This window comes from Gopherus evgoodei, chromosome 2, assembly GCF_007399415.2.
Source record: "Gopherus evgoodei ecotype Sinaloan lineage chromosome 2, rGopEvg1_v1.p, whole genome shotgun sequence".
Classification (NCBI taxonomy): Eukaryota; Metazoa; Chordata; order Testudines; family Testudinidae; genus Gopherus; species Gopherus evgoodei.
This window is the reverse complement of record NC_044323.1, coordinates 84,394,569-84,410,299: the sequence shown is the minus strand read 5'-3', so window position 1 is coordinate 84,410,299 and position 15,731 is coordinate 84,394,569. Positions and strand designations below refer to the sequence as shown.

The 15,731-nt window shown below is 40.5% G+C and overlaps 1 protein-coding gene across 1 annotated transcript in view; it reads right to left on the bottom strand.

The window, feature by feature from the left end:
• The window catches only part of TMC2 (transmembrane channel like 2), a 64,771-nt gene that overhangs the window by 39,379 nt on the left and 9,661 nt on the right, over nucleotides 1-15,731 (bottom strand). Inside the window, exons 5-9 of the mRNA XM_030549347.1 lie at nucleotides 15,360-15,450; nucleotides 14,247-14,328; nucleotides 14,004-14,110; nucleotides 7,803-7,901; nucleotides 332-474 (exon numbers count right to left, since the gene is read on the bottom strand). Of these exons, the coding sequence (XP_030405207.1) occupies nucleotides 332-474; nucleotides 7,803-7,901; nucleotides 14,004-14,110; nucleotides 14,247-14,328; nucleotides 15,360-15,450 (522 nt within the window). The remainder of the gene's footprint in view (nucleotides 1-331; nucleotides 475-7,802; nucleotides 7,902-14,003; nucleotides 14,111-14,246; nucleotides 14,329-15,359; nucleotides 15,451-15,731) is intronic.

Below are 15,731 nucleotides of genomic sequence, written 5' to 3'. Positions count from 1 at the left end.
GTGTTTTGAGAGGCTAAATTAAATCTTTGAGATCCTTGACTAGAAGTTGATTAGTGCAAAGTCCTCACAGCTCCTATTGGCATCAATGTGCGGTTTTGGGAGTGCAAGGAATGCAAGAGTAGGCTCTTTGGTGAAGTAGGCCCTAAAAGTCTTCTGAAATTGTCACATGGATTCTAATCACCTGGGAACTGGACTGAAAGTGCCATGCCATGTCCCTAAATCTGCTATTTTAACAATGATAAGTGGAGGAGAATGGTGAAATGCAATGGAGATTAGTTTGAATTTCAGAGAAAGAGGGGGAAAAACACTAAAACCAAAGAACTATACTTACGATCTTATAACCACCATCAGGCTGTAGCCAAATACACTAACTCCAACCATGAAGTATGCCATCGGTAGCCTGTATTTCAACCAGCCGATTGTCCGTTGATTGTTGTAGTAGCCATAAAAAAGAGCAGAATATTTGATATAACCCTAAAAAATAAAACAAAAAAAATCTCACCAATAAGTTTGATTCCTTGTCTGTTATGTGCATTTCTCTTACAAGAATGTTTTGCAAGTTAAAATAGAGTCCATTTAACAATGAAGTATTTTAGTTCTACATTTTTGAGTTAATCTTGGCTTTTTAGCAACTAACTTCTGAAACACCATTGCACTGCTATCCTTATCAAATGCCTGTGATACACACACTCTGCCCTTCTACTAACTAGAAGAACCTGTCAAGGTGAGTGGAAGCAAGTCAAAGGGGGAATTTTGAGGTCTGAGCTGAACCTGTCTACCACTGAGGCTGCTCTGCATGGTGCATGCTGCCCATGTCTGCAGGCACCACAGGCTCCCCTCCTCCCCCCACAACTCTCATTGGCCAATGGGAACTCCGGAGCTGGTGCAGGAGGAGGGGGGACAGCACACAGAGATTCCCTGAATGCCTCTCGCCTGGGGGACACATTGGCAAGCTGGGGCTTGTGGTTCCAACCCCGGGGTGGGGAGAGGGGGCGCTGAGGCTTGGGGACTAGTGTCTGCCCATGGCATGGAGATTTGCCGGGCCAGATAAAAAGAAGCAGCGAGTAGCATCTGGCCTGCATGGCCCCCCTTAGTCTGAGGCCCTGGGCTGCAGCCCCTAAGGCCCCTGCATTAATCCAGCCCTGCCTGGCTACAACATTCTGGAAAGCTCCCATCTGTGCTTCTGATCAGGACTTCAGAATAACTAAAACAATATCCTAGGCTGTACACTAGACCCAGTTTAATCAGTTCTTTGTAAAATCCCCAGCTCGGCTGGCTGCATTCAGTAAAAGTTGTTAGTTATGCATGTGTTTATTAATGGGAGATTTCTAGTAATCCAAGCCACAACATGGGCTGCACAGTCAGGGCCAGCTCCAGGGGTTTTGCCGCCCCAAGCAGCCAAAAGAAAAAAAACGCCGCGATCGTGATCTGCGGCAATTCAGTGGGAGGTCCTTCGCTCTGAGTGGGAGCGAGGGACCCTCCACCAAATTGCTGCCGAATACCTGGATGTGCCACCCCTCTCCAGAGTGGCCGTCCCAAGCATCTGCTTGCTAAGCTGGTGCCTGCAGCCGGCCCTGTGCACAGTTATTTCTGCATGATTTCTAGCAGGTGGTGGGAACACTGCAAATCTGAGTATAATGCCATAGGTACAGCATGACCTTTTGCATGTCTCTGTCATTACTGAGGAGCTGTTGAGAGCAGAGCAGCAACACAGCAGCTGGTATGGCAGCAACACAGTCCTTTGGAAATTGTAGCAGATTATATTGTGTCTGGTGGGGAGGAGTCAAGTAAAAAGCCTTGTAAAATATAGAGAGGACCATTCTGGAGTTCATTAGTGCAGAGTGAAACTCAAGCCTGAAAATAACCTTCCTACTGTTTTAGCTTTCTGGTCCCTGGTCAAAAATTGTACAGAACATCACATCGCATGTTATTTTTTATTTTCCTTCTGTGATACATGTAGTAGTATGTCTAAATTAGATCTATTCTTTTCTGCTGATGTCATCCATTATGTAACCCACTTGCTGCCAAGTATTCACTTATTTGTTACTGTGTTGAAAAATATTTTTCTGTTAGAAATCTACTTTACAGGGATTGGTGATGTTGGTGCTTTTTCTCTTCATTTTAAATTTACTCTAGGTTTTTTTCCCCATTGCACCACACACATGGTGCACACTGTAGTAATTAAAGGATGAGTCTCTGTGGATGTTAGTCACAGCAGCATAGTGTGGACATGTGCCAAGCAAAAGGCAAAAATTTGGAAGCTAAATGTAGATCTGCTCTTTGTCCTAGCATGGTCACATATGGCCCCATCTCAGAACAAATTTCCTTAGTTATGTGCAGAACCTACAGGCATTCAAATACAAATACCAGCTGCAGGTCAGCAAAAAATTACCCTTTGTTTTGTGGTGGTGGTTTTTTTTCCCTAACAAGACAGACTAAAGATTGCTGCTACCTTCCTTTTTTAATTTTTAAAGATTCACTGCTCATTCTACACAAACCTACTCAGATTACTGATAATTAGCATTGAGCTTCAGTAAATTTTAAATGCTGGCAAGTGGGCTTAGGGAGTCGGGAGAGTAAGTCTCTAAAACTCCAGTAAGATCCTCAATTAAAAATGAGTGTGACTATCACAGCTGTATCAGGTTGCTCAAAACAGACATTTGAAGACCTGCTGACAGATTGGATTAATTTACCTGACTTTTAGCATTAGTGGTTTTTAGAAAACTTGAATGATGATGATCTTTCTGGAAGTACCACCTTCAACAGTAGTTCTCAGCAGCATCGGCTAGTATCTCAAAAACACTTCCAGAAATACCATCTTTTATTGTCTGATCTCAGGAGAGGGAAAATAACACTGTGGGGCACCGACTATCCAATAAATTCTTGGACTGTATTGCAGACAAATTTTTATTTCAGAAGGTTGAAAAAGCTACTGGGGGGAAGCTGTTCTAGACTTGATTTTAACAAATAGGGAGGAACTTGTTGAGAATTTGAAAGTGGAAGGCAGCTTGGGTAAAAGTGATCATGAAATCATAGAGTTCACAATTCTAAGGAACGGTAGAAGGGAGTACAGCGAAATAGAGACAATGGATTTCAGGAAGGCGGATTTTGGTAAGCTCAGAGAGCTGATAAGTATGGGAATCAAGACTGAGGGGAAAGAACAACTGAGGAGAGTTGGCAGTTTTTCAAAGGGACACTATTAAGGGCCCAAAAGTAAGCTATTCCACTGGGTAGGAAAGATAGAAAATGTGGCAAAAGACCACCGTGGCTTAACCATGAGATCTTGCATGATCTAAAAAATAAAAAGGAGTCATATAAAAAATGGAAACTAGAACAAATTACAAAGGATGAATATAGCCAAACAACACGGGAATGAAGGGGCAAGATTAGAAAGGCAAGGCACAAAATGAGCTCAAACTAGCTACAGGAATAGAGGGGAACAAGATGACTTTTTATGAATACATTAGAAGCAAGAGGAAGACCCAGGACAGCCCACTGCTCAGTGAGGAGGGAGAAACAGTAACAGGAAACTTGGAAATGGCAGGGATGCTTAATGACTTCTGTGTTTCGGTCTTCACCGAGAAGTCTGAAGGAATGCCAAACATGGTGAATGCTAATAGAAGGGGGTAGGTTTAGAAGATAAAATAAAAAAGAACAAGTTTAAAAATCACTTAGAAAAGTTAGATGCCTGCAAGTCACCAGGGCCTGATGAAACGCATGCTAGAATACTCAAGGAGCTAATAGAAGAGGTATCTGAGCCTCTAGCTATTATATTTTGGAAAATCATGGGAGACAGGAGAGATTCCAGAAGACTGGAAAAGGGCAAATATAGTGCCCATCTACAAAAAGGGAAATAAAAACAACCTAGGAAACTATAGACCACTTAGTTTAATTTCTGTGCCAGGGAAAATAATGGAGCAAGTAATTAAGAAAATCATCTGCAAACACTTGGAAGGTGATAAGGTAACAGGGAATAGCCAGCTTGGATTTATAAAGAACAAATCATGTCAAACCAATCTGATAGCTTTCTGTGATAGGATAACGATCCTTGTGGATAAGGGAGAAGCAGTGGATGTGGTATACCTAGACTTTAGTAAGGTAATACGGTCTCGCATGATATTCTTATCAATAAACTAGGCATATACAACTTAGATGGGGCTACTATAAGGTGGGTGCATAACTGGCTGGATAACCGTACTCAGAGAGTAGTTATTAATGGTTCCCAATCCTGCTGGAAAGATATAACAAGTGGGGTTCCGCAGGGTTCTGTTTTGGGAACGGCTCTGTTCAATATCTTCATCAATGACTTAGATATTGGCTTATTAAGTTTGCAGATGATACCAAACTGGGAGGGATTGCAACTGCTTTGGAGGATAGGGTCATAATTCAAAATGATCTGGAGAAATTGGAGAAATGGTCTGAGGTAAACAGGATGAAGTTTAATAAAGACAAATGCAAAGTGCTCCACTTAGGAAGGAACAATCAGTTTCACACATACAGAATGGGAAGAGACTGTCTAGGAAGAAGTACAGCAGAAAGGGATCTAAGGGTTATAATGGACCACAAGCTAAATATGAGTCAACAGTGTGATGTGGTTGCAAAAAAAGCAAACATGATTCTGGGATGCATTAACAGTGTGTTGTGAGCAAGACACGAGAAGTCATTCTTCCGCTCTACTCTGTGCTCGGTAGGCCTCTACTGGAGTATTGTGTCCAGTTCTGGGCACCACATTTCAAGAAAGATGTGGAGAAATTGGAGAGGGTCCAGAGAAGAGCAACAAGAATGATTAAAGGTCTAGAGAACATGACCTATGAAGGAAGGTTGAAAGAATTGGGTTAGTTTGGAAAAGAGAAGACTGAGAGGGACATGATAGCAGTTTTCAGGTATCTAAGGGTGTCATAAGGAGGAGAGAGAAAACTTGTTCACCTTAGCTTCTAAGGGTAGAACAAGAAGCAATGGGCTTAAACTGCAGCAAGGGAGGTTTAGGTTGGACATTAGGAAAAAGTTCCGTCAGGGTGCTTAAACATTGGAATAAACTGCCTAGGGAGGTTGTGGAATCTCCATCTCTGGAGCTATTTAAGAGTAGGTTTGTCATAAACAGATAAGAAAAGTTAATAGCACAGAAGTACTTTATATCTCTTTGACTGTAAAGGGTTAACAAGTTCAGTAAGCCTGGCTGTCACCTGACCAGAGGACCAATCAGAGGACAGGATATTTTCAAATCTTGAGGGAGGGAAGTTTTTGTGCTGTGCTGTTAGTTTTGGTGGTTGTTCACTCTGGGGGCTCAGAGGGATCAGACGTGCAACCAGGTTTCTCTCCAATCTCTCCAATACAGGCTCTTATAAGTTCAGACTAGTGAGTAATAGGTAGGTAAAGCGAGTTAGGCTTATGGTTGTTCTCTTATTTTGCAAATGTGTATTTGGTTGGAAGAAGTTCAAATGTGTATTTGGCTGAAAGGAGTTCAAATTGGTATTTTGCTGAAAAGATTTTAATTTGTACTTGTATACTTAGGCTGGGAGAGTATTCCCAGTGTCTATAGCTGAAAGACCCTGTATCTATTCCATTTTAAATTTACAAAGATAATTTTTACTGTTTTTTTCTCTTTAATTAAAAGTTTCTTGTTTAAGACCCTGATTGTTTTTTTTATTCTGGTGAGACCCCAGGGGACTGGGTCTGGATTCACCAGGGAATTGGTGGGGAGAAAGGATTACTTTCTCTCTCAGGAAGAGTCTGGGAGGGGGAAAGAGAAGGAGGGAGGAAGGTGAATTGTCTTCTCTGTTTTGTGATTCAAGGAGTTTGAATCACAGTGATCTTCCAGGGTAACCCAGGGAGGGGAAGCCTGGGAAAGGCAACGGTGGGGGGAAGGGTTTACTTTCCTTGTGTTAAGATCCAGAGGGACTGGATCTTGGGGGTCCCCAGGCAAGGTTTTGGGGGGACCAGAGTGTACCAGGCACTGGAATTCCTGGTTGGTGGCAGCGCTACGGGTACTAAGCTGGTAATTGAGCTTAGAGGAATTCATGCTGGTACGCCATCTTCTGGACGCTAAGGTTCTGAGTGGGGAATTGTACCATGACAAGGTTAGATAAATGTCTATCAGGGATGGTCTAGACAGTATTTGGTCCTGCCATGAGGGCAGGGGACTGGACTCGATGACCTCTCGAGGTGCCTTCCAATCTTAGAGTCTATGAATCATACATAAAGAACCTATTCACCCTCCTGCTAGTTTTCTCTGAGGACTGATTTAGTAGCTTGAAGGTTTCCTAAAGGCACATAAGCATGTTGGCCTAAATTTTCAAGTGGAACTACTGATTTTTTTTTGAGCACCTCAATTTTTGGCTGCCCAACTTCAAACTCCTTTCAAGGGGCCTGATTTTCAGAGAATGGGGGCTCAGCAATTTCTGAAAACTGAATCCTTCAAGGTGTCTCAAGTTGGGCACCAAAAAGCAAAAAGGCATTGTTTCACTAGACACACTTGGAAATTTAGGATAATGGCTATTTCATTTCCTAGTTTGCTCCACTTTGTCTATTCAGCAAACTCCTATAGCGCTTGCCACTTTACTTCTGATAAGTGGCAAAAGCACCTCACCAACCTTCTTCTGGCCCCTCATTTCATGACTAACTTTCTCCATTTATTGCCATTTATGTGAAGATGCTTTCTGCTTAGACATACCTGAGTTTTAGAGCTAGTGCACAAATGAGTTTGACATTCTGGCCCCAATGGGAAAACCTGAGCTGTTATAGGAAGTGGTGCTGGTAACTAAGCAGAACTCTTCCCTCTGAATCAATACTAAACCTATGCACTAATGATTCTTGTTAATACAGAAGTTATTAATTTTTTTCAGGATGAAAGTTACTATACATATATAAGATGATGATGGTGATTATGTGATAATTGGTCTATATTGACTTGCAGCCAGTGCAGCAGAGATGTAATTATTAAGCTGTCCTTATTTTTCCAAAATCTTTCCTTGCCAGTAAGTCTAGGTCGCTTGTGTGAACCTACGTCAGAAGTGCTAAAAGTCACTACTATCTGATGATTTATTCGGTGGCATATGAGAAATGGTTGCTTTCACTCCACTTATTAGTGGATAGTTATCCTCGCTACAAAATTATTATTGCAAATCAAACTACTAGGCCTGCCTGTTGTAATTCTAATAGAAGAAGCCAAAGATTGAGATATATAGAACTTCAGTCTATACACACACACACACACACACGGTATGGAGAGAATAGGTATCTGAATCTGATTTCACTTCTCCCAGTGAAGGACTGATGTATTTCCATTGACTTCAGTGGATTTATATATGTTTTATCTTATTGTAAAACGAGAATTAAATCTACAACTTGAACAGCCACATGCTCTGTAATTGTGCACGTGCACCCATTTTTGAATAAAAAAAGCAGCAGCTTTTTCCTGCAGAACCAACAATTGCATATATATGTGCAGTATGTGCATTCCAAACACATTTGTGTATGGAAATCTGCTAAACCCATATGCAAACAAATGCGTGCACACAATAGATTTTGACCCAAAATGTTCTGGGGCTTGATCCAAAGCCTATTGATGTCAATGGGAGTCATTTCATGTCCTTGTCTGGGGAGAAGCGTGTGTGTGTGTGTGTGTGTGTGTGTGTGTGTGTGTGTGTGTGTGTAAACCATAAAATAATGATTTAGTCAACATCTTGTACCAAATTAATCTCTGTAAACCAAGCAATTTCAATGGAGTTACATCAGGGATGAATTTTGTTCCCATACATATTAACACATCTTATCTACTTTGGAAGCGAATGTACAATACATACCTCAAAATCCCAAAGGACAGAAAAATCCATAGCAGTAGCTTGTTCAGCTCTGGGTACAGTTTTTCTAGGTATACTTCCATATGGGATTCCCATCAAGATCTAGGTGAGGTTTATGAAGACATGTTTATAGTATAGCAGAGTGTATATCACCTTTCATTTCTCCATTAATTAAATATTTTCCTTGTAATAAGATACAACAGGAAAAAGGGAGGTTTTTAAAATGTGGAACAAATTCACAAACAGGATTATTTAGAAAAAGTTACAGAACTCCGATTGCAAGTAGTAACTCAACCTGAAATAGCACATGCACATTTAATGATCCCCATAAGCTTCCTAATGCTTCCCAGGACTATCAAAAGTGCAGAAAAATCTGGTGTTTCATGGTGTGTGTGTGTGTGTGTGTGTATATATATACTGTAGATTATGGCTCTGATTCACCATATTGGTTTAACATTAGCTTAACTTTGGGCATTTGACTAGTGCCACTAAGTCAAGTTAACTGAGCTTAAGTGCTTTGCTGAATGGGGATTTGACTTCGTAAGAGAGTTTTTTCTGCTGTCTTGTTATAATGACTTGCTGCAAATTGCTCTGAGAATTTGGGAGATTTTAGAATGACTTCTACTACAATTTAAAAAATAGTAGTAAAAAGAGAGACTCTCTCGAGCGGTAGGTTGAAGTTTTACTGGCCCTGATGTTGCTAGTTCTTGTGGGAAGGGTAGAAACTTCCTGATCTGGAATCAACTGTGAATGACATGAGTGAAGACGGTGAACACTTTCACAAGAATGCCTAGAGACAAAGAGTGAAGTCCTAGTCCTGCTGACGTCAATGAGAGTTTTGCCGTTGATTTCACTGGGGCCAGGATTTCATCTAAGAGCCTGATTGTGATCTCAAACTGGTGTAAATGAGGAGTAACTCCTAGAACTAGACCAGCAAAAAAGTCATGTGAGATGAGAATTGGGCCCTATATTGTTTAACCACCACCTTTTACTGCTACTACTTTGATGTTCATATACAACATATCTCATAAACTCCATAAAATTGTGATTGTAGTTGTGATGGGTACATTGTTAAAAATGAAGAAAAAACCCAAATCAAATCACCACCACCCCTAAATAAAAGAGGAAAGTCTTAAAAAGGGCTGTGAGATGGATTTGGAGACAATAGCAAGTAAGGTCTATTCTCCAGGAATAAACACAGGATGGAGGAATCTAAATTAACTTGCAACCAATTAATGTCTTCTCTGGACCAATTTCTGTTCTTGCTTACACCGACATAAGTCCAGAGCAATTCCAATTATTTTAATGGAGTTACTTCAGTGTGTGAGAGAGCAGAATTTGCCCTCCCCTTCTGTCTTCCCTTTTCCTCTTAGTAATCTAGTGGTGATGCTGCAGCTAAAATGTTTTTCTATGTAACCTGAACTAGACTCATTGAATAAGAGCCATTTTCTGCCATGCAGATGGGGCTCATGGGTAATCAAATGCTCGTGGGTAGTCAAAAGCTGATCTGAGTATGTGCAGGATTCCAGATACTCCTTTGTTCAGAGATGCTGATGTTGCTGGCACATCCCTATACGTGAACACTGGTAACCAGGAGTTGGTTTAGGGCTACTGTGAAAATGGCTTAATGCTTTATGAACATACAAAATATGAAATGCAGCAACTAAGAATGGGATGGTTAAACTTCTTGCCCTTTTTTTTTTAAATTGTTTTCATCTGTTACTAAACTGGTGATGTGAAGTGCAACCTGAGGATAGATGGTTTCTTGTTGCTCGGGTATATTTGGTGTAATTCAGCTCTCTCTTCTGTGCTGTAAATCAGGAAAACTGCTTGATCTGGGTCTTTAGTGCTCCAGAATTCCAGAACTGCCTTCCTTAGATCCTGATGATTGAATGGAAGGAATGGCAATGTTTGGGGGCAAGGGGATGCTATAGATCCGTTCATCTAACCTTTCTCTCTTGGTGCCCCTTTAAAAGGGTTTGTTTAAGGTTGGCCCTGATCTAAAATAAAATAGTTCTATTATGTAGTTGTGGACTGGCACAAAAATCAATTTGTTAGTGGAGGATGAAGCAGAGCATTGCTGGGGTTGGGCCTGGACTGGCAAAGATATCGATGTTTTTATGGTCGTATTTTCAAAATGCTCAGCATTGGCCTAACTCTATTCCCAGTGACGTCAGAGTTGAGACTAATGATGAGCGCTTCATAGGATCCTCCCAATAGCATAAATTGTACTTTTTAGAATAATTTTTTTCTTCTCCATGTCAGAGCACCATCTGAAAACATTCAAGAGTCTGGCTAAATACTGCCTGGGAAATGGAAGCTGCTAGAGAGAGAAGCATGTCTGCACAGCAACAACTTCAATTTAAATTTCACTTATTTGGATAGAAGGCTCCTTTGCCCTGAACTTCTGGGTTATATCTCTCTAATGCAACAAAGGGATTCATTTTATCAGTTGATGCAGTATTCTCCCCTCAAGAGAAGCCAAGATCAGCTGAGGGGTATTTATTCATGCTTACAGATAGGCTTTTTATTTATACAGTGCTTGAGTTATGAAATAATCTCAATGTTAAGCAGTTGTAAATGGCAGGGGTCAGGAGGGCAGCTGGCATCAGGAAGGTGACATGAGAACAGAATAATGCCATGGCATCTCCCAATAGCATTGTGCAGGGTAGGACCTGCAGCAAGACCAGGATTTATCTAAATTGATTGACAACACTTTAATTTAAGGATTGTCTATGAAGGAGTCATAAAAAGTTAATATATTTATAAGTAGGCTATGGCCAGTGCACAGCAAAGTCTAAATGCCCCATAAATAGTTTAGAATACATTTGCAGCATGAAGCAGACAGAACACATCAATAGCTTCTAATGCATTTGTTTTGCAAGAGTTGTATACTTAGTTTTAAAGCTATTTATAATTAAATGGTTATTGCCCAGCCCCTGTATACATTGTAACAGTTTAATGCACCATGAATAAAATACATACTGTGTAGACAAAACAGGCACAACTACTTCATCATACGGAAATGTACAATTCATAAACAGAGTGTTAAGGGTTAATGTCTCTTATACCTGTAAAGGGTTACAAGCAGGAAACTGGACACCTGACCAGAAGACCAATCAGAAGACAAGATACTTTTAAATTCGGGAGGAGGGAAGTTTGGGTGTGAGTTCTTTGTTCTTTGTTCTTCTCTCAGAGGGTCTGAGAGAGACCAGACATTACTACAGGCTCTCTAAGTTTCTTTTCATATAGTAAGTAAAACAGGTGGTTTAGGCTTTTTAATTGTTTTACACTATTTGCATTTGGGGATCTGGCTGGTTAACTTTTATATGTGTAGTTGCTGGGATTATTTTGATTTGTATTGGTACTGGTGGGAAAGTCTCTTTCTGATGTCTGTAAGCTATAAGATCCTGTAATATTTACATCTTGAAGTTACAGAGATAATTCTTTACTTTTTCCTTTCTTTTATTAAAAGATTTCTTCTTAGATAACCTGATTGTTTTTTTCTCTGTTTCCCTTGTTTTGTTTCAGGGGATTGGGATAACTCACCAGGACGGGTGGGGGGGAGACGGGACGGGGAGAGACAGAATCTCTCTTTGTTTTCCTTGAATCTGTTTGTCTCTTTGTGGAAGGGAAGGGAGATGCTTCCCTGTATGGTGATTTAAGAAGTTGGATCAGTATCTCTCAGGATAGCTCAGAGAGGGAAATTCTGAGAGGGGGAAAGGTGGAGAGAATGGTTTATTTCTCCTTGTTTTAAGAATCCAAGGGATCTGGGTTCTTGGGGTCCCCAGGGAAGGTTGGGGAGGTCAGAGTGCCCCAAAACACTATATTTTTGGGTGGTGGCAGCCTATCAGATCTAAGCTGGTAATTAAGCTTAGGGAAATTCATGCTAGTATCTCATTCCTGGACTCTAAATTTCAGATTTGAGAAAGAATGCTAGGACAACATTGTAACAGTTTAATGCACCATGAATAAAATACATACCGTATAGACAAAACAGGTACAACTACTTCATCATACGGAAATGTACAATTCATAAAGAAAGAAAATACATTTGTATTGTTCACTTCTGAAGGTTATGCCTTTCTGTGCTCGGAGGATACTTTCAATCTGAATGGTTTTTATTTTATATAAAACAAACAACAAAATTAAAGAAGGGGAAAAAAGTGCAATCTCTATCAGAAGATCACACACTGTCTTTCCTCTGTAATAATCTGCATTGAACAAGAACATCTGGCAGTCTTGATGGATAGCAGAGCCCTTAAAGACACAGCACACAGAAACTGAGCCATAGTATTATATAGCTAAATACACACATCTATTTTTAAAAGGGTCATAGCTAAGTATTTCCACCATACTCTTCTTTGGCCAAGCCTCTTCCAATAACAATGGAAAAGAGTAACAAGAAAAAGCCTCTCTCATGAAGAAACAACTGGCTGATTTAAGATGTGGAAAACAGGGGTATTTTGGAAACCAACAATTATTGGTTGTTAGAGGATTTGGCAAATCTTATTTATTTTATGCATCCTCTTAATTTGGAAGAACCTGAGAAACTATGCAAAACTTACCATTACTAGTCAGGCAGCCATGTCAAATTAACACCAGTAAGAACATTAGCACCAGTAAGAACTTTTAAACCACATCATTAAGTATTTTGTACATACCTTTTATAACTCCCTAATAGGCAATCATGTAATTAAATATTACCAGTATATTACCTTTACTGTGATTTTTACAAGAATGTCAGGGTTAAGAAATGTATTTGACAGTATCATATTGTCACTATGGTTTTCTTAATTACTTTTGGAAATGTACACCCAGGATTTCTTAGAGATATGATGGCCGATACTTGAAGCCAATAGAATTCCTGAATTCTGTTTTTCACTCTGCCCAAAATTTTCAGCAATATGAGCCTAAAGTTAGGCTTCCAAATCCATATTTAGTTGCTTAAGGATGGGAGTTTTCAAAGGGTATTCATCCCACACTTGCCCTGAAAGGGTTAATGCAGACTGAGAAGAGGCTAATTAACCCAACAGTCATAGCTGAGGGGAATCCAGTGGCTAAGCAATCCCCTGATTGAATGAGGAAGCCCAGCTGAGGAGGAATGAGCTGGGCTGGGACTATAAAGGCAGGAAATTGGAAGCAAAAAAGGGGTGGCTGGGAAAGCCTGTGGTCACTCCCTGGGAGAAGGGCGGTACAGTTGGGCTGGCAAACCCAGGGTGGTGGGGAGAGTCAGGAAGGTAGCAGAGGGGTCAGGGAAAGGCAGTAAGGTTGAAAGGAGGCCTTGACTGCTGGCTAGAGGGTCGCTGAACTAGAACCCAGAGTAGAGGGTGGGCCCAGTTTCCCCTTCCAGCCACTGAGGGAGTGGCATGAAAAAGCAGTGAATGGGAAGGCTGCCTAAGCCTGTTTGTGGGAAGAGACTTTCCAACCCCAGAAGGGGAAACATTTGGTGACCTGGCTGAAGGGTCAAGTCACAAAGAGGCAGCAGCTTGTGGAGTGAGAGAGGGGGCTGCTGACCCAAAAAGAGAGACTGAGAAACAACATGCAACCACAGGAAGAGATGAGGAACTCATGAGCTGTTCCCCAGAATAACCAGGAGGAGGCACCATCCTGGCAGTGAGTGGAGCACCCCATCAGAGCACTTTAAGTGATTATGGGGCATTGACTTCAGTGGGAATTATGCTCTTAAGTCTATTAAGATGCTTTTGAAAATCTCTTCCATGGGTGATAAATAAAGATTTAGGGACATAGTCACAAAACCCAACATTTTCAAAAATAGGAGCCTAACTTGCTACTATAAATCCAAATAGGCACATAAGGTGTATCTCTTACCATATTTTAACTAAGGCTAAGTAAAACTGAAGTTTATTCTGCCATTCCAGGAAGACAGAGCATCATGAAGTGACATTATCCACAGATCTATCAGTAAGACAGCCCAAGGTCTCTGTGCCTATCTGAGCAGTATCTTGCTCCTAATGAATGTAAAAATGAGAATGATGCAGAAGATAAGAAACTGATCAAGAGTTAAGATAAGCATGATGACATGACTGGATGTGACATTACCAGATGCAATAACACTGGGAGTAACAAAGTACAATTGGAAATAACAAGTAACAACATGCAATCAATCTAATTTTGACATTTACTGTGGAGAAGATACTATTTGCATGAACATAAATGCAGGATTGGGGCCTAAGATCTTACCTCTGGAATTATAACCAGTCCAAATATTAAACCAAAAAGGACCAGATTTACTCCGTACATCCATCGCAGAAATATGAAATAAGAAGCTACTGAGGAACCAAAGTGACCTTAAACAAAAAGAGGCATTGGTTAGTACAATGGGTGGGGTAAGATTCTCTGTGACCAAGAGATTATTTGAAGTAACACAAAACAGTACAACAACAGATTTAGTCATGTCTCAATCTAAATAGAAGTTGCACTTACTTTCCACTTCTTTTATCTTCATTTCCCAAGGAATACACTGTGTCTTAAAATTGTCAAAGTCTCTCTTAAATTTCACCCATTTCTGAAATAAGAAAACAGTGTTGTAAATAGGGCTATAATGTTAGGCTGGTCATGGAGAGGCATCTGGGATTGCTTTCTCTAAGGAGTTCCTAAAGTTAGTGCTTAGATGAGTTATTAAAAATTGGTGACAAACTTTAAAGCCAGAGGTGAGCCTGAACCAAATTCTGGAGTTTTCAGTCTGGGTCTGACCTTTTTTACTTCTGTAACGGTCCACATCAAAACCCTGAATCCAAATGCTTCCAAACTCAGGTGTTCAAATTCAGGTCCTGAATCCTAACTTTCTTAGGTTTCTGTGGGATCAGAGTTAGTGTTGGGATTTAACCCATTGATAGAGAGAGAGAGGTTGAAGCTGCAAACCAAGATCTGTGTGTGAGGCTTTGGTTTGGGTCCATTCCTATTTAAAAGGAGGATTCATCTGAAAAATAGCAAACCTGTTTCTTTTCTCACTGGCTAAACTGTCACTGACGTCAATGGGAACAGGACATGATCAATTTAAAAAAAAAAAAAAAGAATCTCAAATCTGTGGAATCTCCATGAAAGCAATAACTTAATTACTGACTTCAGTCTTGCAATGAGAAGTCACAATTCTCCATGGTCATTTTCCCATACAGTGGTCCAATTTGTAAACTAGTGCAATTCCACTGAAGCGAATGGTACTATGGCTGGATTTGGCTGTGTCTCCAATCCTTAGTGCAATTAATACTTTAACCTGTCAGAGACCACACCCAGAGACCCTCATTCTGCCCTGATTTTACATGCTCTGCAACCTCCTGTACTGTAGGGAGGCTGCATGCAGTTTAAGTTGGGGCAGAATTTGACTCATAACCTGCATATCATCATACACATGAATTTGGTTAGGAACCATGAAAAATGCAGCCATTCAGTGAATTAAAATACATACAGGGGAGTGTTATTTCAGCTTCTGTAATGGTGGCTATTTTGCCCAATGTGAGTTTATTGCTTGTAGCCAAAAATACACTGTATTAGTGACCAAGCATCCACTCTTCTTTTTGTCATTACGGTAGCACTTACCTTTACCATCATCATCTTGTATGCATAGAATTTTTTTCCTTTTCCCTTTCCCAGTGCTCCTTCAAACTTCTCTACAAAAGCTTGTGCCTCCCTAATTCAAAAATACAAAGGTGATCGTATTTACATTAAAATATTGAAAGAATCTTCCCCAAGATGGCACTGGGTGCAGAGAATGTTGTATAGTCACTTTTAATTTCTTTGAATTGTGCTGTTATCAAAGGGAGGAGGACAGTGAGAGTCAGGTGACCTGGATTGTATTCCTAGCTCTGTCAAACATTTCTGGTGTGAAATGTTTTTGTTCCAAAACCCCCCAAACTTAATATCCCTGTTTGAGTTTCCTCATACATAGACCTAAGGTCACTAGTTCCCTTT